General features: G+C 31.7%; 1 protein-coding gene and 1 long non-coding RNA gene across 2 annotated transcripts in view; both read right to left on the bottom strand.

The window, feature by feature from the left end:
* The window catches only part of LOC128176228 (uncharacterized), a 46,271-nt gene extending 24,899 nt beyond the window's left edge, over nucleotides 1-21,372 (bottom strand). Inside the window, exons 1-12 of the mRNA XM_052842404.1 lie at nucleotides 21,248-21,372; nucleotides 20,975-21,125; nucleotides 18,086-18,103; nucleotides 17,755-17,885; nucleotides 16,985-17,135; nucleotides 14,592-14,609; nucleotides 14,257-14,387; nucleotides 7,539-7,689; nucleotides 7,216-7,233; nucleotides 6,884-7,014; nucleotides 4,790-4,940; nucleotides 4,426-4,443 (exon numbers count right to left, since the gene is read on the bottom strand). Coding sequence (XP_052698364.1) covers nucleotides 4,426-4,443; nucleotides 4,790-4,940; nucleotides 6,884-7,014; nucleotides 7,216-7,233; nucleotides 7,539-7,689; nucleotides 14,257-14,387; nucleotides 14,592-14,609; nucleotides 16,985-17,135; nucleotides 17,755-17,885; nucleotides 18,086-18,103; nucleotides 20,975-21,125; nucleotides 21,248-21,361 — 1,183 coding nt within the window. The 5' untranslated portion in view covers nucleotides 21,362-21,372. The remainder of the gene's footprint in view (nucleotides 1-4,425; nucleotides 4,444-4,789; nucleotides 4,941-6,883; nucleotides 7,015-7,215; nucleotides 7,234-7,538; nucleotides 7,690-14,256; nucleotides 14,388-14,591; nucleotides 14,610-16,984; nucleotides 17,136-17,754; nucleotides 17,886-18,085; nucleotides 18,104-20,974; nucleotides 21,126-21,247) is intronic.
* LOC128176229 (uncharacterized) lies at nucleotides 5,651-6,809 on the bottom strand. The gene is made up of 3 exons (XR_008242766.1): nucleotides 6,472-6,809; nucleotides 6,172-6,297; nucleotides 5,651-5,749 (listed from the first exon to the last, which is right to left on the bottom strand). It is a non-coding gene; the product is annotated as an uncharacterized LOC128176229 (long non-coding RNA).
* Nucleotides 21,373-25,936: the final 4,564 nt, after the last annotated feature.

Here is a 25,936-nt window from a genome sequence, read left to right as displayed (position 1 = left end):
GCATGATTTTTTTCTTCTAAAATACATTTGCTATTTTCTAATATATTAAGTTCGGATATCTTAATTGTATAATTTGAAAAATAAGGTTGTATAGGTTTTTTACTCCACAATTCTCCACTGTCAATTTGTAAATCAAATAATACGGATATTCAACTGCCTTTTCCAGAGTTTTAATGTATTTCCTACTTACATGCAAGAAGTACTTTAAAATGTTTATGAAACAAAGCACACTATTTCATTATGTAGCTCGATTTTCGAGTGCACTAGATTTTATTAGCATCTTTGCACAAAATGTTTGCCACTTTTTCCGTCTACAAAAAATTATTCAAAATTTATATAATATACTAATGACAGAAATATTACAATATTACAATTTTATAAAAGGTTTTATACGGGAAGATACATTGTCGTTTAATGCAGCGAATCATCGATGTACTTCAAAACCCTATAATATTACAATAAGGTACCTCACTACATCAAAACGTATCTGTTTTGCAACACAACGTCACCAAATGGTTTTTTTTAATGTTTTGTTATACGATTGTTATATGATTGTATTAATCGACTTAGTTGAACATCGTCCAATCTAAAAGGTTAAAGTATCGGCATTGTAAACCGCAGATCACAAGTTCGAACCTGCTTTGGTATGTCACATCAAGCTTTTTGCATTTGGGATTTGTTTATATCAACACCTTTTTGTGTACAACATCGTGGCGTAGTGGTTATCACATCAAACTACTGACTCAAATCCAGAATTTGATTACGGCAAAAGCCATTGCTTGTATGTATATGGTTATATTACAATTTATTTTCTTAAAATGATAAAGTGACAACTTTTATATTCTTGAGATATTTATTACGTCTGCAAAATTTTAAAACATAAATGGCAAAAATTTGCTTTATTCCGCCATATGAATATGAATCGTTTAATTTTTACACAAAGAATCTGAAAAATGAATTATCTTTCCTTACAGAACCTTCCTTTTGAAACTGAAAGACTTGAACACCCATTTACAAAAATGTTTGATAAAGAACGACCAAAATAGGCATACCAATAAGTATGCAGTCTAATATATGCTTATAATCAAGTTTTCTCTCAGACGGAAAGACATTTCAAGACACAATTTTTATAATGTCTAATTGGCCCTATTGCAAATTTAGATGCAGGTTTGTATGTTCGTATAATGTGAATAACATAGGCCAACATGTAATCAATATCTAAGAAAAAAAACGTCAAAGGACTACATATGGTATGGGCCTAAAATGGCCCCCCTAAAAGGAATGTCATTATTTTACTGTAAATCTTTGTTTTCTTTGTACAGATATAAATGTGATGTTTAAACTTAATGTTCATTTTGATTCAAGTGCCCACAATTTAGAAATACGGCATTGTAAAGACAACCTTTTCCCGCCATTTTTGCATTTTAGTTTTAAAAAGCTTGTTTTCAAGCAGTTTTTTTAAGGAAACATAGAGCGCATGCTTGAACCAACAAAATATTTTAATCAGAGATGTGTCTAGCCAAGTCTAATAAGTGACAAAAAATTTGTCCTGGTTTAAGCATGCGCTCTATATTTCCAATTCGTAAAAAGATAAGAAAAATGTCAATTTTCGACTAATTTTGATTGAATTATAGAAAAAGCGTCACTTCTGACGTCATATACTGCAAGTGAGTGCAAATAAATCAAACAAATATGTGACAAATATATTTTACATCAACTCTTCTCTATTATAACATAACATTTTATTGTACCCGAAACACTTTAAAAAATGGTGAATTATGGGGGCCAAATTTAATTCTTATCATATATAGTTCTTTCAATAGTTTTTATTTCTTGTTTAAAAACAATCTTGTCCTGGAGCAAACACAATGATGTTTTAAGAATTTCTATAAACGGCAATTCTCCAGGGTCCGCCACAAGCCTGTCTTTTATTCCCTGCGCACGGTTTTAAACAGTCGCCTTTGCTCACTACTTGGAAGTGTGTTAGTATATTTCCACAAAAACACTGTATACCATACTGCAAATATACAAGATACAACTATACAAAAGGCCAATAGTCAGCAGTGTTCACTTGAACACCAATATCTAATCGTGACTCAAACAGCAAATTATATAACTTTATTCAAGTGAAAGAATATATCAAATGGGCGATAAAAGTAGCAAGCGTTGCAGAAAAAAAATAAATTCCGCACTTTTTCTGCCATGCTAGCAAACTTTATACCTGCATGAATCATTGTATTTTATTGTAAAATTCAAATTACAAATGTAGCCATATCATGCACGTTTACTCTTTAAAAGAAAATTAATGGTATTAAGTGATATTAAATTTATGACACTTCATTTATTACGAAAATAAAATATTTTTTCGACTGTAATACTTAATATTTATATGTCACAGTTTTTTTTAATTAAATGGTACAATACAAATCCAAATCAATTATCTGACTATTAATCAATAATCATTTTTTAAATCTGAACTTTCTCTAATTCATTTGTCTTTTTCTTATTAATTCATACCTCTACACCATAGAACATGAACTTCAGATCTGTACACGTTTTTCTGCAGGTGTCCACTGTCATTGTTGTAGAGGTGGTCATCTTTCCGTTCAATGTTCGGGCTTCTTGATCCACGAAACAGCCAACAAATTCTACAAATATGCATTTAAACTTCATTTCCAATTTTTTCTTGTTTCTTAAAATAAAATTTAGATTTTTTTAGTTTTTATCCTTGAGATAGTTTTTACTCCTGGAAAATAGATGGCAAAGTTTTAGTCTATTTTGCTATACTAATGGTTAAGTTACTACACAAAATATCAGTAACCAATTAGACTAATTGTTCCTGATTTATTAGAGGTCTTTCCTCATCATTTTTATGTTAAAACATATTTGTTTTAATAGAATTGATGAAATGCTACCTCTGCGGTTTAAAAAAATAAAGTCAAATGATTGTTTAATGATACTTTTCCATTTGATCTTTGACGTTTATGTCATTTGACATGGTCAATTTTTTTTTATTGTCCAATGTCCCTGTCATGTATAGTTTAACATTTGTAAATGTTTTCAACGAAATAAAAAAACTATCAGGATCAATCAATAGAGGCTCTGAATCCATTTGGTATTAATAGAGTGAAAGATCCTTAAAGTAAATTACATGTTATGACATTCGTAAAAGTTTCCTATTGATCCAGCGTTGTAGCAATAACAGGCAATTCATATATCAGGAGCAATATCTCTGTCATATTTTCAATTGTCTAAAGAAGTACCTACTACATACATGATAAAGTTTTTCTATACAACCCTAGAAATTGAAATATGAAAATTCAATAATTCACAAATTGTCATATTACCTTGAAATATTACCTTTATGTTATTTTGGTTGGTTAAGTTCGTCACTTTTATAAAAGTGTGAAAGTTTCAAGCTTCTAGCTGTTCTGGTTTTAGAGGAAATGCAATAACAAACAAGTCATACAATAGGGGCAATTACTATGTCGCTATTTCAAGATAGGGCTGAAGGGCTATATTTTGAAATGTTATAAGAGGTCCTACTACATTCATATACAACTTTCAATACTACCCAAAACAATAGAAACGTGAAAACTCATTTTATTATACTTCCATGTTAAATACTGAATTCTGATTGGTTTATACGCAGTTAATAATTCGTTCTATTACCCTCAGCGTTAGCAACACATTTGGCAACGGGAAACACAACGAATTGTTACATGTTCGTAAATTAGGCGCGTACGGTTCGCCGTAGAATTCACGTCATTTAAATTAAGACATTAAATAGTGCCTGTTTGTGAGGATAACAGTTGAAATTAATACCCCTCAAAAACCATTGTCAACCTCCACTTCACGTCGGTTGACAATGGTTTTCTCGGGGTGTCAATTTACTGTTACCCTCCCAAACAGGCACTATTTATGTAATATCACATATTTTTAAATGACCTAGAACTTCAATTTGCATGTCATTTTGATCAATCTATCTTATTCCAATTAGTACGAAGTCTCTACGACGAAGAGTAAAAAAGTTGGAAGTGTTTTATCAAATTCTAAATACTTTCAGGGGCAATAACTGCTAAAACGGGGCATCAGGGCCATTCGGTATGAATAGATTGAGGAATCATAACAATTAACTTAAGACATTGGTTAATGTTCACAGTCTATATCTCTCATGATTGAGAGAGAGGAGAAGAGAAGTGATAACAAGCATTTTCAAAACAAAGGGCAATAACTCTATAAGTTCTGGAATTTTAGGACAAAAATAAAAATCTTGTGTCATAACATTTAATGAAAAATGACATAAATTTTTAATTACTTATATAAATATAATTCAAAAAAGAGTCACCATGAATAAAATATAAAAAGAAAAAAAGAAAATCAAAATGTATTTCACCAGAGGTGGAAAAGCCTAAAAAGACGTACCTTTTGTTACGATGGCAGCTGAAAGGTTTTAACACTTATTAGAGAAAGGTTTGATGCAGATCAATTAAAATAGGCATATCACTGATCTAATCATAAATTATAAACTGTATAATATAATAATAATAATCATTATTTTTAACAATAGAAAGGTATTCTTAGAAAACACATTTACAATATCGAATTGACTGGTCTTTTTGTGAATTTGGGCAGAAAGTTCTATGTTCGTAGATAGTAAATAATAAAAACAAATACTTTATCAACGTGTAACTAAATAAGAGAACACATTTATTTAAACCGACAAATCTCAATACTTTTTATTTCCTATTTTAAAAAAAAAACACATTGTTTTCCTCGTAGTACTCACGTGATATGTATCGAGGATTTTCATAAACAGCAATTCTCCATGACCCACCACAAGCCTGTGTTCTATCACCTGCGCACGGTGTCAGACAGTCTTCCTCACTCACTTTTATTGCATGTATAAGGTCATATCCACAAAAACACTGCGAACTATACTGCAAATATACGAGTTTATACATTAATTACAAAAAACCATAGTAAGCAGTGACCTCATAAACACCCTTGTCTAACCGTGACTCAAACAATATCAATATGATTTCTCAAACGGGCAATGAAAATACATGTAACAATGTTAAAACGCAGTTTAAAAACTTGCGCACCTTGGGTTAAAAATCAGTAAAATCAAATGAAGAGGAATCGAAATCCAGAATTTTTTATTTACCCATTTTTTCAAATTGCGATAAGTGCCTCGATATTAAAAAATGTTGATGTGTATTCATAGTGCACTTCGAACAAAAAAAAAAGATTCAAAGTGCGTTTACTTGTTCCCAAACTTTACGCACTTTGAAAATCAAAACAAGTTCTGTAATTTTTTTCAAAGTTCGTTGCTACATTTGTTGTTTTGATTGTGGTTTTGAATTTATTGTACAACGTGTTTTGAGTTACCTTTCCCCATTAAGGTGGATCTCTACACCAAATAAGTGTAGGAGATTTTTGTTGCATGCATTTGTTACCAATACTAGGCACAGTATTCAACAATAATATACCTCAAAATACAATACACTATTTTCTAGAGAATTTTTAAAATATCAGTCTGGTTCCAGATAACCCCTTATTTATCAAATTTTTAAACATTTCTGTTTTAAAATTCTTATGAAAGTGAAATGTTATTAAGTTTAGAAATGAAAAACAAAAAAATCATGAATGAAGTTTGTATGATTTTTATTGGAATCCACATAAATATGAAACTAAAATATAAAAAAATTCTGTTAAGGCAAACTGCTGGACAAAATCCCACAAAAACCTGAAAATATAAACAATATTCGTTGGTGAATGGGATAAAGAAAAGAAATTGAATGAAATTGAAAAATTAAAGGAAATACTTAATTATTGCAAAAATCTTGGTATGAAAGATCCTGTTTAAGAGTTGTCTGTCTTTATTTTACATGGTCTCAAATATCTTGGGATCAATTTTTTAATTAACAAAAATCACGAAGAAAAATTAAAAAAGGAACAAGTCTATGCTACATATGTAGATATAAGATAAGTAGTGCTTATGATAATGTTTGAAGCTGAAAAATTATATTATTGATGAATGCATTATATATATTTAACTCTTCAGAACAAAATATTAGTAGTTAATTATATTATAAATTGCCTTTTACTTTTTTATATACAATAGCAATTATAAACAACAACCATACGCATATTAATACGTGTACATACATTAGATGTCCATAGTGATACACATGCATGTGTGGAAATGAAAAACATGCTCCTTTTCAGAATCCTGTCTTTCCCTTATTTTGCTTGCAAATCCGGGCTTCCACTGCTATTGCTACCTAGCTGTATCTATTTAAATCAAAATACATTAGTTTAATGTCAAAGTTTCAGTGAAAGTCTTTTACTGCAAATTTTTTTTTAAATTTGGGAAGTTAGGATCAATTCAAGAGATCGTACTACGGTACTTTCGTTTTATATTCATCATACATATATAGTTTAAATGAAAATTTGACATCTGCTTACCTATATCGATAATCCGCCACATATGTATGATCGTCTGTTGCAGATGACATGAAAAAAATGTATTGCCAATAGCAGCAGAGCAGGGAAACGGTATATTATTTAGAGTCCACGTTTTCCGTACAAAACAGCTGATAATCAATGTTAGTTAAAAGCTATAAACAGGAAGAAAATTGACATGTTTTCTAAGCGTTTTGGTGATTTCAGTCCTATCTCGTCTCCTTAGTTAGAAGAGTTCAATTAAACTGTGTATAGCTATTTTGTACCACGACATAATGTTATCAATCCGGAACACAATGGCGTTTCGAACGGAAGTCAGACATGTTTGTGACGATGTAGCCTTCCACCTTAAAGGAATATTTTCTTGGAATCTGAACTTTTTTTCAATATTTGTCATTTTCTGATTACTTCGTACCTCTACACCGTAGTATTTAAACTTCAAATCCGTACACGTTTTTCTGCACCTGTTTACTGTCATTGCTGTAGAGGAGGTCATCTTTTCGCCCAAGGTTCGGTATGTTTGATCCATGTAACAACCAACAAATTCTAAATACAAACATTTATTTGTCTCAAATCAAAATACAACATTTTAAAACATTTCCAGTTTTCTTTAAATGAAATAAAGACAGCTTATATGTACATGTACTTGAGATATTTATGACTCTTAGGGAAATAAATGGTAAAGTTTTGGTTAAGTTTACCATACGATTGATTTTTTATACGAAAAAGAATCTGAAAAAGACTAACCTTTTCTTACGATGGCAGCTGAAAGATTTATACACTCATTTACATTAATGTTTGATAACGAACGATTAATGAGGACATATAACAAAGTGTTTAGTATAATGTGGAGTTATCACTAGTTATTCATTTAGATTAAAAGGGTATCCTTAGGAGAAAAAAACGATATATCTAACTGATTGTTTTTTTTCGAATTTTGGTACAAACTTTCATTTTCGTAGATAGTGAATAATGAAAACCAACATTTTATCAAAACATGAATATCAGAAAATATTTAAACCGGCAAATTTTAATAGTTTTTAAACCATATTGTTTATTGAAGTACTCACTTGGTATGTATTGAGGATTTTCATATATAGCAATTCTCCAATTTCCACCACAAGCCTGTGTTCTATCTCCATCGCACGGTTTCAAACAGTCGCCCTCCCTCATTTTCCTCACGTTCAATAATTGATTTCCACAAAAACATTGTGAACTGTACTGCAGATATACAAGAGACATCTATACATTAGGACCATAGTTAGCAGTTTTCACCTGAACAAAATGTCTAACGGTGACCTAAGCAGCGATTTCTATAACTGTATCCAAGTAAAACAATATTATAAACGGGCAATGAAGGTAGCAAGCACTGCAGAAAAAAGATAATTTCACAGTTGTCTTGCCATGCTAGCTAGCTTCTTCCTGCATTAATCAAGTATGAACGCATATTAATGTTAAAATTCAATTTACAAATGTAACCATCTTATGTACATGTACCCTCTTTAAAAGAAGATTTTCTTATTTCAATTATATTACGGATAGATAGATAGATAGATAGATAGATAGATAGATAGATAGATATATATATATATATATATATATATATATATATATATATATATATATATATATAGTATATGAGTGTATTAACTGTAACCCTCTGACAATCTTGTTGAGAACAATGCACGATTTTGCTCGACAAATTACGACCTGTAAATACTCAATTTTATATGTCATATTTTACAATTAATTGTTTGTTCCAAAATGATGCAACACTTATACAATTCTATTGCCTCACTTGCATTCTTTTATGAAACAATTTACCGTATCTGAAGGTTCTCTTAATCATTGTCCTTTTCTAATTAATTCATACCTCTATGTCACGTGACACGGGGACGTATGACGGTGCTTATATCGGCTCTGTGTTTTTGACATTTTCTAAAGGATTTATTGTGTATTTTGATAATTCCTTTGGATGTTCCTTTGGATGCATAACTGTGAGTGAAACTTTGGTGTTTTTTCAGTTAAATAATATTTTTGAAAGCCAAAATTAACTGAATTGAAAAACTTTTGTGTGAGCATCGCTCATACCTGTATTACCTGTATTATACTGGTTACTTACACGGGCTGCCGATCCTAGATACGCTAGGTACGCTCAGTGACCAGTGACTATCTAACGGTACTATGGATCTCATAAAACCGGTTTATCTGAGAGACAGGGAGATCCAATGTGGGTCTACCCGTATCTCCGACTTTGATCTATCTATGTCTGTAACCAAAAGCATCAGTGATCTCACTTGCGTACAAAAAGATAGAGACTTGTGGAGGATATATGTAAAATCTAAAGAAAGCAGATCAAAAATTCTAACAGAAGGAATTGATATAAGAAACACAAATGTCAAAGTTTATGATACAAATCCTTACTCAGCCGGTCTTAATGACCCATCTGATAACGTCATCAAAATTACAGTCAAAGGTGTACCATTGTCCGTCGACGACAATGAAGTTCTTAACATGCTAAAAAACTTCAATGTGTCATTCACTAGTGACATCAAATATGAGAAAATCCGCCATCCGGTAACCAGGAAGATGACGAGCATCCTTAACGGTAATCGGTTCATTTACGTGAAAGCGTTAGACGAGGGTGTCTTCCTTCCACGTACATCCACCTGCGCCGGTCTGCGCTGCTCCATCTATCACCATGGTCAACCCTCTACAAAACATAACCCCCGTTGCACCAACTGCTGGGAGGATACACACTTTACTAGAGATTGTCCTAACAATAAAAGATGCAAAGTTTGCAAACATGAGGGTCATCTACCAGGCGACGAATCGTGTGAATTCCACGTTGAATCTGAAAACAATGTGCTTCCCTTCGCCGGGCGTGATAATTGTCTTTCCAATTTCTACCCCTGTGAGTTGAACGTGTTTGGTATCTCACACAAATCGGCTGAACATGCATTCCAGTACATAAAGGCAATGCGCAGCGGGGACATCCCTAGAGCAACATCAATTCAATCGGCTGCTACTGCACTTGATGCCAAAAAAATCGGAAAGCTAATCATTCCGTCTCCAAGCTTTACGGAAAAACAGATAGCCATTATGACAGAAATTCTGGAGGCAAAAGCTGATCAAATCCCCGAATTTTCTGATTTATTAAAAAAACACAAAAAGTCCGTCTTTGTTGAGACCACGTATGACGATTTTTGGGCATCTGGACTGGACAAAGAGGCCACCATCCACACTCGCGCATCCGCTTGGCCGGGAACAAACAAGCTTGGCATTATCATGTCTGAAATCGCTGGGCGCCTACGTCGCTCTGCAGGTCGTTCTCACTCTGCTAGCGGACCAAAGACCAGGACCGCGTCAAAGGATAAATCTAAAACTCAACAACTACAGATCTCAGAGATGATCCAGGACATTCGCAAGACTCAAAACTCTGGCGGCTCAGTTACCAAAAAAACAGCTACGACAAGCCAGGTTCGCGATTCGCACGCGCGCACCGCTGAAGGTTAACGCTGGACTCGATCCCTTTCGGACTCTTACAGGAACTCTGACCACTATTGTGATTTAAGGACTCAGATTATACGGTAAACTAAAACTACCTTAGACTTTTGTTTATTATCGATTGTTTCATGAGTAACATGGCATTGATCAATTTTATATCTATTAATGCAAGAGGCCTTAATACTAAAGAAAAAAGATTAAAGTTCTATAATTGGTTACATGATTCAAAGATAGATATAGCTCTCATCCAAGAGACTCATTTTACCCAAAAGAACGAGTTTAATTACAATTGTAACTGGCGAGGAAAATCTATTCATTGTTTTTCAGACTCTACTTATAGTAAAGGTGTATCAGTTCTATTTAAGAAAGATTTAGATATAGATATTATTAATAGGCACAGTTCTAATGATGGACGTAAAATCTTGATTAATGTAAAAATAGGCGAAACGGATTTAACTTTGGTAAATATTTATGCCCCTAATAATGAATCACACCGTATTCAATTTTTTAAAAGAATGAAAACATTTATTAATAATAACTCGAATAATATATCAAATACTATCTTGTGTGGTGACTTCAACTGTAAGCTGAATAGTACTACTGATAAGAGTTCAAAACTTTTGAAAGAAATTATTAAGCAAATGAAATGTTCAGATCTATGGGAAGAAAAAAATAAACACTCCGATGGATTTACTTGGTGCGATGCAAATAACACACCAAGAAGTAGGATTGATTTTGTATTTATGAGTGAAAACTTATCATTAAAAACTAATAATTTAGCATTACAAAAAATTCCCGGCACCCATTCTAACGGCAATAGAATGTCCGATCATAAATCGATACAATTTGATCTAAATATTTTTGATAACAAAAAGGGGGGTGGTTATTGGAAGCTTAACACGTCTCTTTTAGAAAATAAAGAATACAAAGAGCAAATTTCTGAAATCATAAAAAATATTTCCAACACGCATGACACATTTATACAAAAATGGGAAATTTTAAAGGACGAGGTTAAAAAATTCTCTATAATTTTCTCCGTTAAACAATCAAACAAATTTAAAAAGAAAATATTTAATATAGAAAAAGAAATTGAATATATAGAATCTTTGCCTTACAATGAAATTGATATGATTAGGAAAAGAAACTTAGAGACTCAGTTAAACGAATTTTATGATAAAAAGTCTAAAGGTGCTCAGATAAGATCACGTGCAAAATGGATTAATGAAGGTGAAAAGAACACGAAATATTTTTTATGTCTAGAAAAAAAACATCAAACACAAAACGTAATTTATGAACTACAGAATGAAAAACAGGAAAACTTAACAACAGATGACGAAATTTTAGGTGAAATGTGTCATTTCTATGAGAATTTATACGATACAAAAAATGTAAACGACGTAGACATTGAAAATTATTTAGAAACTAGTAATATTAAAACGCTTTCTACTACAGCTAAAGACAATTGTGATAAATTTCCAACCTTAGATGAATGTAAAGATACAGTAATGAGTATGAAAAGTAATAAAGCTCCCGGGCTTGATGGATTGCCAGCAGAATTCTATCAATGTTTTTGGGATCAACTATCTTCACTTTTTTTTAATATGTTAAAAGAAATTTTCCAGTTAAATGAAATGTCTTTCTCTCAACGCCTAGCAGTAATCTCTCTTATCCACAAAAAAGGTGAAAAATATCTATTGAAAAATTACAGACCTATCAGCTTGACTAACACGGATTATAAAATCATTGCGTTTATATTTGCACGCAGATTGCAAAAAGTGATAGATGAATATATAAGTAATGAGCAAACAGTGTACATAAAGGGAAGATTTATAGGTACAAATGCTAGACTAATTCTAGACATTTTTGAATATTGCGAAAACAATAATCAAGACGGGCTACTCCTCTTTTTAGATTTTGAAAAGGCTTTCGATTCTGTTGAATGGAATTTTTTATTCAAAACGTTAGAGACTTTTAATTTCGGAACTAATTTTATTCACTGGATTAAAATTTTATATAAAAACCCAATATTTCGATTAAAAAATAATGGATGGATTTCAAGAACATGTCAAATGCATAGAGGAATTAGACAAGGCTGTCCTATTTCAGCATTATTATATCTTTTCGTCGCTGAAATCTTATCCGATAAAATAAAAAATAATGGGTTAATAAACGGATTTACAATTAAAAACTCAGAAAAAGAAATTAAAAACATCCAACATGCAGATGATATGACATTATCACTGAAGAATATAGATTCTCTCAAACAAGCCATTAAAACCATTGACGTCTTTTGCAAACTCGCGGGATCAAAAATAAATATATCTAAAACAGAATGCATCCTTCTTGGCACTCTTAAAAACCAATATAACAATGTTGAAGGAATACATGTAACGAACCAATCAGTGAAATGCTTAGGTATACACATTGGTCATGATAAGATTGAGTGTTACAATAAAAACTGGATGAAAATATATCATGAAATGGAAACGTTATTTAAATCTTGGAAAAAAAGAAAACTAACAATATTTGGAAAATGCACAATAATAAACACATTAGCAATTTCTAAACTTATATATGTAGCTAGCATTTTGGAAATACCCGACAATGATTTCATAAAAAATGTTAAAAGGCTTATATTTAATTTCATGTGGAATAAAACTGATAGGATCAAAAGAAATACCATCATAGGTGAAGTATATGAGGGAGGAATAGGTCTTGTTGATATAGAATCTAAATTTACGGCCCTAAAAGCTATGTGGATTCCACGTTTACTTAGTACAGAACACAATATTAAATATTTTTTTAACAGTTTCTGTAAGGATACAAAAATTGATATTGAATATCTGATGAAAACAAATGAGACGGTTGCCAAAGACTATGGTATAATAAACAACTTCCCAGAGTTCTACAAGCAAGCTTTTGTATGCTATAATTTATGTAAAGATGATACCCAAACCAAAATACCTGCCCTTTCTACCGAAGCTTTTTTATTACAACCTATTTGGTCAAATAAAATATTCAATTTTAAAGGTAAGACAATCTGCTTTGAAAATTGGATTAAAAGCGGAATTCTATATGTAAAAGATATTTTTGAAGAGAATGGAACTTTAAAAAGTTCGTCGGATATATTCGATACATTACGCAAAAGAACAAACTGGTTATGTGAATACAAAATAATAAAACAAATTTTTACCAAATTTGAACTCAAATACGATTTTTCAAAAATTCCATACTTACAAACAAAACAACTACAAATAATTTCCGATCAACACAACACCAAAACTTTTTATTCAAGATTAATAAAACGTAAATTTCAAGCACCTTGTACACAATCTAAATTAGAAAAAGAATTTAAGTTGGAAAGCAAAAATGTATGGAAATCAATATATACACAGAAAATTAAAAATACCAAAGACAAAGCCTTAGCTGAGTTTAATTACAAACTACTGAACAATCTGTTATGTAACAATCTTTTAGTGAGCAAATGGAATAAAAATATCACTGCTAAATGCAAACAATGTAACGAAATTGAAAATTCAAAACATCTTATTTTTGATTGTGTTAATGTAGTAAAAATTTGGAAAGTGGCTAGCGAGTGCTTAAATTTTGATATTAATTGGAAGCATATTGTTTTGGGGTTCTACCTGGAAGAAACACAAGTCACCAAATTATATAATTATTTTTTGTCATTTATTGCATATAGAATATACAAATGTAAAATGTATTGTAGACTTGAAAATTTACCCGAATCAATTTTATTGATAAAAAACTCATTCAAAGAGTATATTACGACACACTGTGCAGTTCTGAAAATGCTAAAAAACACAAAAGAAAATGAGCTTTTTCAACTGTTGATATCTAAACTTTGATATTTTTTATTCTTTTCAAAACAATAATATACCCGATACACATAGGGACTGTCTATGTGTATTAGCGCTTTACCCGGGGACGTAGTGAAGGACTGTATGCATATGTATGTGTTATGTCCACCGGGTAAGCCAGGGGTTCAACTTATTTTTACTACGTATACCAATGAATGTAACATTTCAATATATGCATGTATGATTATGTCTTCGGACGATACATTATATGTTAGTATGTATGTTCTATTATATTTATCACTGTGGGCATAATAATGAATAATGATTTCAATTGAAATTCATATCTATGTATAAGCTATCTTTGTAAATTGTTTTATATAAAATCAATAAAAGAATTTGAAAAAAAAAAAAAAAAAAAAAAAAAAAAAAATATCGATAAAAAAAAAAAAAAAATTCATACCTCTACACCGTAGTATTTAAACTTCAGGTCCGTACACGTTTTTCGGCAGCTGTCCACTGTCATTGTTGTAGAGACAGTCATCTTTTCGTTCAAGGTTCGGGCTTGTTGATCCATGTAGCAACCAACAAATTCTAAATACAAACATGTATTTGTCATAAAACAAAAAACAACATTTTAAAACGTTTCCAGTTTTCTTTAAATGAAATAAAGACAGCTTATATGTACATGTACTTGAGATATTTATGACTCTTAAGGAAATAGATGGTAAGGTTTTGGTTTAGTTTACTATACGATTGATTTATTTTATACAAAAGAGAATCTGAAAAAAGACTAACCTTTTCTTACGATGGCAGCTGAAAGATTTATACACTCATTTACATTAATGTTTGATAACGAACGATTAAAGAGGACATATAACAAAGTGTTTAGTATAATGTGGAGTTATCAATAGTTAATCATTAAGATTAGAAAGGTATCCTTAGGAGAAACAAGAGGCACAGGGGCCATATCGCTCACCTGAGCAACAATTGCCTTAATTCTGATCAAATTAGCATTACAGTATCAAAATATCTTGACAACTGAGTACAGTAGATCTTGCTAAAAAAAAATGAAAATCTGCCAATTTTTATCCACCTCTTATTTTTTGGTAAATACCAAGCCCCTTTTGTTGTTGTACCTCTAAGATTTTTCTCTATTCCTATATACCCCCCCCCCTCCATTTCGTGGCCCCACTATTCTCTAGGGAATCATGGTTTCATAAAACTTAAATCTACCTTTAATCTCATAACCTGTGCTTTCACACTAAGTACTGAGTTTTGGACCAAAAACTTTCCCAGATCATTTTTAAAGATTTTCTCTATATATTCCTATGTAAAAATTCAAACCGCCATCACGGTCCCGCCCTACCACTAGTGATTTTGCAAACTTGAATTTACACTACCCGAGGATGCCTCTACACAAGTTTAAGCTTTTCTGGCCAAATAGTCTTTAAAAAGAAGATTTTGAAAGATTTTCTCTATATATTCCTAAGTAAAATTTCATCCCCCATTGGACTATTATTTAAACAAACTTGAATCTATATGATCTGGGGATGCCTCCACTCAAATTTGGGCTTTCCTGGCCTAATACGTTTGAGAAGAAGACTTTTAAAGATTTTCTCTATATATAAAAATGTATCCCCCATTGTGGCCCCGCCCTACCCCCAGGGACAATGATTTGAACAAACTTTAATCTACTTTATCTGAGGATGGTTACATGCTAATTTGAGCTTTTCTGGCCTGATAGTTTTTGAGAAGAGGATTTTAAAAAGATTTTCTCTATATACTCTTATGTAAAAATTGATCCCCCAATTGTGGCCCCACCCTCCCCCCGGGGACTATGATTTGAAGAAACGTGAATCTACACTACCTGAGGATGCTTCCATTTTAATTTGAGCTTATTTGGCCTAATAGATTTTGAGAATAAGATTTTTAAAGATTTTCTCTATATATATTCCTATGTAAAACCTGATCCCCTAATTGTGGCCCCACCCTACCCCCAGGGATCATGATTTGAACAGACTTAAATCTACACTACCTGGGGATGCTTCCATTTTAATTTGAGCTTTTCTGGCCAAATAGTTTTTGAGAAGAGGATTTTTAAAGATTTTCTCTATATATTCCTATTTAAAACATGATCCCCCTATTGTGGCCCCATCCTACCCCCGGGGACCATGATTTAAACAAACTTGAATCTACACTACCTACCGATGCCTCCACCAAAAGTTGAGCTTTCCTGGCCTAGTAGTTTTTGAGAAGAAGATTTTTAAAGATTTTTTCTATATTCCTATGTAAAACTTGATCCCCCAATTGTGGCCCCATTCTACCCCCGGGGACCATGATTTGAACAATTTTGAATCTACACTTCCTGAGGATGCTTCCATTTAAATTTGAGCTTTTCTGGCCTAATAGTTTTTTAGAAGAAGATTTTTAAAGATTTTCTCCATATATTCCTATGTACAACTTGATCCCCCAATTGTGGCCCCACCCTACCCCCGGGAACCATGATTTGAACAAACTTGAATCTACACTACCTGAGGATGCTCCCATTTTAATTTGAGCTTTTCTGGCCTGATAGTTTTTTAGAAGAAGATTTTTAAAGATTTTCTCTATATATTCCTATGTAAAACTTGATCCCCCTCTTGTGGCCCCTCCCTACCCCCGGGGACCATGATTTGAACAAACGTGAATCTACACTACCTGAGGATGCCTCCACACAAGTTTAAGCTTTTCCGGCTGAATAGTTTTTGAGAAGAAGATTTTTGAAAAATACCAACAAATTTTTAATAATTCTCAATTATCTCCCCTTTAAAAAGGGCGTGGCACTTCATTTGTACAAACTTGAATCCCCTTCACCTAGTGGTGCTTTGTGCCAAATTTGGTTGAAATCTGTCCAGTGGTTCTTGAGAAGAAGATGAAAATGTGAAAAGTTAACAACGACAACGACGACAACGACAGACAACGGACAAATTGTGATCAGAAAAGCTCACTTGAGCCTTTGGCTCAGGTGAGCTAAAAAACGATATATCTAACTGATTGGTTTTTTTTCGAATTTTAGTACAAACTTTCATTTTCGTAGATAGTGAATAATGAAAACCAACATTTTATCAAAATATAAATAACAGGAAAAAAAATTTGAACCTGCAAATTTTAATAGTTTTTTAACCGTATTGTTTTCTCAAGGTACTCACTTGGTATGTATAGAGGATTTTCATATATAGCAATTCTCCAATTTCCACCACAAGCCTGTGTTCTATCTCCATCGCACGGTTTCAAACAGTCGCCCTCCCTCATTTTCCTTACGTTCATTAATTGATTTCCACAAAAACACTGTGAACTGTACTGCAGATATACAAGAGACATATATACATTAAGACCATAGTTAGCAGTTTTCACCTGAACGTCAATGCCTAACGGTGACTCAAGCAGCAATTTCTATAACTGCACCCAAGTAAAACAATATTATAAACGGACAATGAAGGAAGCAAGCACTGCAGAAAAAAAGGATAATTTTACACTTGTTTTACCATGCTAGCTAGCTTCATTCCTGCATGAATCAATTATGAACGCATATAAATGTTAAATTCAATTAACAAATGTAGCCATCTTATGTACATGTACACTCTTTAAAAGAAGATTTTCTTATTTCAATAATATTACTTTTTAGATAGATAGATAGATATATAGATATATAGATATATATATATATATATATATAAAATGTTATGAGTGTATTAACTGTAACTCTCTGACAATCTTGTTGAGAACAATGCACGATTTTGCTCGACAAATTACGACCTGTAAATACTCAATTTTATATGTCATATTTTACAATTAATTGTTTGTTCCAAAATGATGCAACACTTATACAATTCTATTGCCTCACTTGCATTCTTTTATGAAACAATTTACCGTATCTGAAGGTTCTCTTAATCATTGTCCTTTTCTAATTAATTCATACCTCTACACCGTAGTATTTAAACTTCAGGTCCGTACACGTTTTTCTGCAGCTGTCCACTGTCATTGTTGTGGAGACAGTCATCTTTTCGTTCAAGGTTCGGGCTTGTTGATCCATGTAACAACCAACAAATTCTACAAATATGCATTAGTATTAAAACATCAAAGTTCATTTTGAAAGTGTTCAATGTTCTTTAGTTGAAATAAAGACATTTTTATATACTTGAGATACTAGTATTTGTGACTACTGGAAAATGAATGGTTTAGTTTTTGTTTAATTTTAGCACATGAGTGGTTTTATTCAACAACAAAAAAAGATATGAGAAAAGACTAACCTTTCCTTACGATGGCGGCTGAAAGATTGAACACTCTTTTACATTAACGTTTGTTAACGACCGATTAAAATAGGCATGTTACTGAGTATATAATATAATATGTGGTTATCTTTAGTTCTTTAAGACTTGAAAGAATTTAGTAGAAAAGAACTTTAGAATACCGTATTGATTGATCTTTTTTCCGAATTCTGGTACAAACTTTGATGTTTGTAGATAGTGAATAATGAAAGCCAACAATTGATCAAAATATTCCTATCAGAAAAAAAATAATTTAAACTTGTGTAATGAAGAATATTGACCCGGGTATCATTTTTCAACGTTGAATATTGACCGGAGGGTGATTTTTCAACGCTGAAAATTGAGACCAAAACTCTTGAAAATTATACCTAGGTCATTTTTCAACAGTTTAATAAAAAAAATTTAAACACCAATGATCTCGACACGTTGAAAATTGACCCTGTTGAAAATTGACTCCAACTATTTTGAACTGTCTTTGAAATGAACTTGAACTTGCTTTACACGGTTTAAATGTATATACTTAGAAGCTTTATTTTTTTGTTCTGTCCGATACACATGTGGACGTTGCTGATTTATTTTCGATTGATTTGTCAGATTACAATAATTTAATATTAAGACTGAAAACTCGGTACATTTACCATTTATTATACTATGTAAATGAAGTCAAGAAGATGATTTTTTGTTTTGCTTATGAATCGGAGGACGACTCTTGGCCGACGACTGTAGTATTCCTTTCGTGGTCTTTGGATTTTGTGCATTTAATTCTTATTTTATGTGCATATTCTGCTTGTAAATTATATTTTGATCAGTTTATTTGATGTTAGTATTCTCCTAAGTTAAAAAAATGCGTAAAACTTGATCATTTCATCGGGACCGAGTAATACGGCGAGGCAAGATATACGTCCACACTGGTGAGATCTCTACAACGAACTACTTTGAACAGCTTAGAGGTTTGCAGCTTATATAGGGGTTGTAGGGATAACGGTGGTCAGGGAGAAATATGGCGGACATTGCCTATTGACGAGCGGTGTTCAGCTTTAATTGATGTTAACTTGTCATTATCTTTGATAAATATGTCCAACAAATACTGACCTTTAGCGGTACTTTTTAAGCAAACTGACATAGCTTAAATTCACGGGCATCTGAAGTTGTATTTTTCTCATAATAAAAAATATATACCAACTGTTTTAATTAATATTAATGATAATTAAAACTGTTTTATTTGGTAGAAGACATACTTTGAAAAATAATAAATGAACAATTGTCATATTTTTATCTGACAATTTCTCAACACATTTAATTCAATTTATTCTACTTAAGAATATTATTCGTAAACTTGTCAGATAAACTATTTTTGAAGCACCAATTTACTTTCTGCATAATTATGCACATTTCTTAATAAAAAATATTACAGTTGATCTCTATTATTATCAGGTTGTCCTTTTTATTATTTATTTTACGATTAAAAACAGATGAACATGACGTACGTTCTATATTGTTCTCATTATAAAAAATTAAACTCTTTACATTTATAATGAAGGTGCGAGTGATAGGAAGGTCCAACACCAACTCTGACCCAGTGACATGGCCCTCTACTTCATTTTCATGTACAATTGTCTTTATTTAAAAAAATGCAATTTACCATTTCATTCAAATAATCAATTAAAACTTCTGATACGTTTTTGGGATCAAAACTGTTTAAAAACTATAGAAGCAAATTACGCTATCAATTGTCATCCTGTACAAAAATTAGGATACTAACTTGTTATATATTCCAATTAACAGAATGATTATTGCCTAGGGACAATTTGCATTGAGTTACATTCTGATTTATCCCAATCGTAGTTTTTTTTTTTACAGCAAAACAAAACATTCAAAAAGAGTATACATAAAAATGTACATGTACAATGTGTCTCAAAAAGCTAACATTTCCGAAATAGTAATATTACAAATGTTAGTGGAAATGAATTTAAAAAACAAAATGATGATTGCTGGTTTTTTCTCTTTAAAAAAACATATAAGGAGAATACTGTTAGCGTATCTTCATATTGTGATTTTGTTATTTACTGGGTCAGTAAAACTTTAGATAACCACATTTTTAACAAACTGTGTTCAAGAACAAAAATTATAATATGTCATATTGTAAATTTTGTATTTACACCTATTACGAAAACTTATAATGAACAATATCAAAATTTCAATTTAGTGGGTAAATGTAAGACCAAAATTAATCAATATGACGTAATGCAAACTTTTATATATTATTTATATCTTTATATTTGTACACCATTCCAGAAAATATTTTTTTAAAAACCTGTTTCACTCAATTGAAGAGTTTATCATGTATCCACGTATACCAATAATCTTATTTAAAAACATGCAATTAATATTTGAAATATAGATATCACACAAAACAGCAATGATAGGCGAACATTTCACTCTGAATAAAATAGTCAATATATATTTGAAGGGTTAATATGTAAATTAGAAAAATAATCTTTAAACTGTTTCATTTTTTTGTCCTATCGATAAAATATGTAAACATATAAAAGATATTAATCTAAAGAATAAATATGAATAAAACTGTAAAATTGGGGTTAAATAAAACTAAGTTATACCTATAAATTCATTTATTTGTGCTTATGCGGTGTTGAATTTTGAACCGGTTTCATGATCAAAATTCCACGATGCGGGTCACTTTTCAACTTAACAGGGTCTTTAATCAACACCTTTGGTCTCAACATTCAACATTGTAAAAATACCCATCGTTCAATTTTCAACCCATGTCAAAATTCTTCGTTACACCGGCAATTTTAAAAAAAATTATTTCTTATTTTTAAAAAAACACATTGTTTAGCTTGTAGTACTCACTTGGTATGTTTTGTGGATTTTCATACACAGCAATTCTCCATGACCCACCACAAGCCTGAGTTCTATCACCTGCGCACGGTTTCAAACAGTCGCCCTCCCTCATTTTCCTCACGTTCAACGGTTGATTTCCACAAAAACACTGTGCACTATACTGTAGATATAAAAAAAACATCTATACAAAGGCCCATAGTCAGCAGTGTTCACCTGAACATCAATGCATAACTGTGACTCAAGCAGCAGTTAATCTTTTGTTCTTTTCTGATTAATTCATACCTCTACACCGTAGTATTTAAACTTCAGATCCGTACACGTTTTTCGGCAGCTGTCCACTGTCATTGTTGTAGAGACAGTCATCTTTTCGTTCAAGGTTCGGGGTTCTTGATCCATGTAACAACCCACAAAATCTACGAGTATGCATTTGTTCATTTCTCAAGTTTTCAATTTTCTTAAAATGAAATAAAAACAGCTTTTATGTATTTGAGATATTTAAAACTCCTGGAAAATGGATGGTTAAGTTTTGGTTAATTTTACGATAGGAGTGAATTATTTTCTAAAAAAAAATAAAAATCTGGGAAGAAGTAACTTTTCCTTACGATGGCAGCTGAAAAATTTGAATATTCATTCATTTACATTAACCTTTGATGCAGAGCTATTAAATAAGCAAACACCGAGTACGTACACAGCAGTATTTCTAATTGACAACCAAAATTTAAGTGTCAGAGTTATAAGAAATATACAGAGTTCATAATTCTTTGTTACGTAAACAAGGATCGTACAGTATTTTTGTTTACATTGGTTCAATGTATCTTTAAAAGATCCTTTTCAAGCTGATTTTTCTATCTGATTATTCATGTTGAACATAGCTAAACAGTTCCTAACGTTGCTTACATTCATATTGGGTCTAAACCTGGAATTTTATTTAAAACATTTAAAATATAAACAAAACATGACCTGAGCTTTAAACTCAAATTTTGGTTGATTAATAGAATTGTTTTCCAAAAGCATTGTAAAAAATGAAAACGGAAAAATAAATTTTGACCTAATTCGTGACCGTGGCCCTTAAAGGTATGGTATTCATATCCACTTACCTCTCCTTACTATGGCAGCCGGAAGATTTAAATATAGGTTAAAGGTGACATTTGAAAAATAAAGAATTATCTTAAACATTTAATCAAATGTGGTAATTTGTATTGTATATAAAATATATTTACATCAATTTTTTTACAGTATGAAGTTCTTCAAGTTTTAGACATCTAATTGAATTTGATTTTTTAAGTTTATGAAACTTACCGATAGATGGCACAGAAGCATTAGGAACAAATGTGGGGTCATTTTCCAAACCATTGGTCCAATGACCTAAAAAGAGAGATAAAGAAAACTTTTTATGAGGTCGATTTTTCGAAAGAGGTCATCATCCTGACATTTCAGTGATTATATTGTATATAATAAAAAAAACATTGTGGAAAAAATACTTCCGTTAGTCGGTTTTGTCAAAGTCCTGTTTTAAAAAATAATCTGCCTGCATGAGATCGAAGAAACGGTAAATGATTAAGCAAGTGCTAGATTCATTTGAATGAGAATGTACAAAATGACTTTCTGTTACAGCTTTATACAACATATAACTATAACTATTTCTAGATGGGGGCTAAAGGGATTTATACTAGTACTGAATTTTCTTACGAAGTTCTTTTACATCATTCTACATTATGGAAAAGTTGTTCTACACCGCCCTACACAAAAAATCATACAAAGAATAATAGTTTATAAATGACCTTGATTTTTGACCCTTATGTCATTTTGATCGGCCATGGTAAACGCTTCCATCCCAGGTAGTACGATGTCTTGAAGATGAATTGTTTAAAAGTTGTTAGCGTTTTTAATTGAACTTTATAAACTTTCAGTGGCAATAACTACTAGAAGGGGCCATCCGCCCCTTTCGATAGAAAAAATTGAGAAGCCTCTAAAGGAACAAAAGACATTGGTAAAACTTTCAAATCTCTATCTCAAATGGTTTTAGAGAAGTAGCTATAAAAAATATTTCATACACAAAGGGCAATACAATTAAGTAATACTCTATGGCAACTCTTGATTTAACGTTGACTTATGGGAAATATCGAAAATATTTCACTCTCTTTGCAATTGTAAAAGGGAAAAGAATCATGAACATATAATACCCACTTTCAAAGAGTAATAACATGATTAAAAGTCATCGACAGAAGAAAACAATGAGTAGTGAGTACTGAGTACTTAAAACTTACCGATACTCAACAAACCGAAACAGAATCTAACGAACACGGAGAGGTGCATGATACTGATCTGGGGGTCCAAGTCGGTTGGAGTGGGTATATATAGGCCTTGTCATTAAGATCAATCATGAGACAGATTGCAAACGTGGCTTACTATTGATAAATGTAACTCTCTGTAACTTTTATTGAATCCATTGCCGACTTCACATTTAGTCCCTGCTGTCATGTTTAAAATTTTGAATTTACTGGGTGGATGAATGGGTGTAAATATAATTTTTCCCTTTTCTATTTCTATGTTATCTCAACAAAAATAACTAAACTCTCAGAAAAAATCAGTATGTAAATTATCTTCTTATTAGACAATTATAGGTTTAAGTTTTGATTAGTTTGCCTACCACTGACCGAGTATTTGGATGCATATGGTTCGGCTTGTTGGCAAAAAAAACTATTTGGTCTGTAGAACTTTTTGAGGGTCAACACTTGACTTGGAGAGAGTATCTAGGTGACTTCGTTGCTCTCTCAAGTAATTCATGTATTTTGTCTTTGTAATAAACAATCATTTATTATAATCCCTCCAATGATGTAAGATATATACGTATAAGTGAATCTAAACTTTGGCATGTAACTGAGGGACTATAAAACTAAAAAATAAAAACAAAATGTACTGATAACTGATGGATGGCACCAAAACATGATTGTTACTCTTTTTAAGCATCCGTGATCCCATTTATCATAGTACGTGCACATTTGTGACAGTTTGATGCGACTTTGGCCTACTCATCTGTTTTATTCGTGATGAGGCTTCGATAAACAAAATTTAATGCCTTGGGTGGATTGCAAATACCAGTAGTTTAAACTTTTAAAATCCAAACCAGTTGGCACATTATTGAAAATCAGGAGATCATATCATTTATTAAATTGATTTGTCTGCTTTCAGGTTCATTCATTCACTAAGCATCATTAAAACATATGGTACATAATAATTAGGACAATATAGTACGTTACTATGTACATTTTAATGTTGTGGGGGAGACGAAATACGACATAGCATCATTTGAGTCATATGAGTTGTTTCATATGAATTCCAAAAAGGCATGAAATGTGAATTTTATAAAAGTTAATTGTTTCATATGATCAACAAACGAGTTTTAATGATTTTTATTTTACATGATCTGCCCCCATTTGAAACACAAATTTACATACAAATAGTAATCATCGTCGAGCACAAATTTACAAATCCTTAAAAATGCTATATCTACCAAAATACACAAAAGTTGATGGCCACGAACATTAATGAAACTACAGTGTGATCCTCTTATAAAAGGCAATTCATATGAGAATCAAATGTGACAAAATTGCCCATGTAGTTACCAATCGTAAGATTTGTGAAACATTTAAGAGCAATGACAATTTTGACATAATATGTTGCTCACCTGGGCCATGTATCGTCTTGGCTAACTCTGTGTATCAAATACAATGTAAAAACATCAGCACCGGAGTCTTGCTTGAAAAAAAACCCATTTAATACAATTGAAAACGGAATTTTTTCCGGTTCAATCTGTAAATCTCCTTTAAAGATAGTTTTTAGAGATCATATGAAGCAATTAACTGTATAAAATTCTCATTTCATGTCTTTTGTTTGTTTGTTTATTTTAAACAAATAATATGATTCATATAACGCCTATATGTATGGCACGCCTAATTCACAAAAATGAGCTAAACATAGTTTCACATTTGATAAATTAGATTCATCGACTGGTAACTATAGTTTACGAACCGCAAACTATAGTTAACGATTCGTGAACTATAGTTTTCATCTGTAAAACTTTATTAAATTTTTGTAAACTATAGTTAACAAATGAAAATCTATGTTTATCTGTCTGCAATTAACGTTAACAATATATTTTGCTGATAAATAAAGATTCACATCTGTAAACTATAATTTGCATTCGATAACTATGGTTAAGAGTTGTTAATCATAGTTTCACAATGGTTAAACCATATTTATCAGATAAACAATGTTTTGCGATCGCAAATGGCTGTTTTCAGTGTTAGTTATAGTTTAACACCTCTGAAACATGGTTGATCACGTTAACTATGGTTTACAGGTGTCGTTAACTATAGTTTTCTGTCCGTAAACTATTATTAATAATAATAGTTTTCTGTCCGTAAACTATAGTGTACAACCGTAAAACCTAGTTTATCGACGGTGAAACAATGATTAGCTCATTTTTGTGAGTTTGGCGTGCCGTATATATGTTAATCCATATAGTCATGCAGTGAAGGTGATTGTATATAGTATGTCGTAGTTCGTCTCCTCCACGAGTTTTCTCCCCACAACTTTAAAGTGTACTTTGTAACGTTCTATATTGTCCTAATTATCATGTATCATATGTTTGAATTGTGTTTAGTGAATAAATCAACTTGAAAGCCGACAACAGAATCACCTGATTTTTAATAATCGCCGACTGGTTTGAATTTGTTGAAAGTTTGAATTACTGGTATTTACTGGTATTTGCAATCCGCCCGAGGCATTAAATATTGTTTATTGCAGCATCATCACGAATGAAACAAATGAGTAGGCCAAAGTCGTATCAAACTGTCACGAATGTGCACATACTATGATCAATGGGGTCACGGATGCTTAAAAACAATAATAATCATTTCAATAAGATTTTGGTGCCATCCATCAGTTATCATAAATTTTGTTTTCATT

This window comes from Crassostrea angulata, chromosome 3 (genome assembly GCF_025612915.1).
Source record: "Crassostrea angulata isolate pt1a10 chromosome 3, ASM2561291v2, whole genome shotgun sequence".
Lineage (NCBI taxonomy): Eukaryota > Metazoa > Mollusca > Bivalvia > Ostreida > Ostreidae > Magallana > Magallana angulata.
Note: the sequence above shows the minus strand (reverse complement) of the source record. Positions and strands in the feature narration are given on the sequence as shown.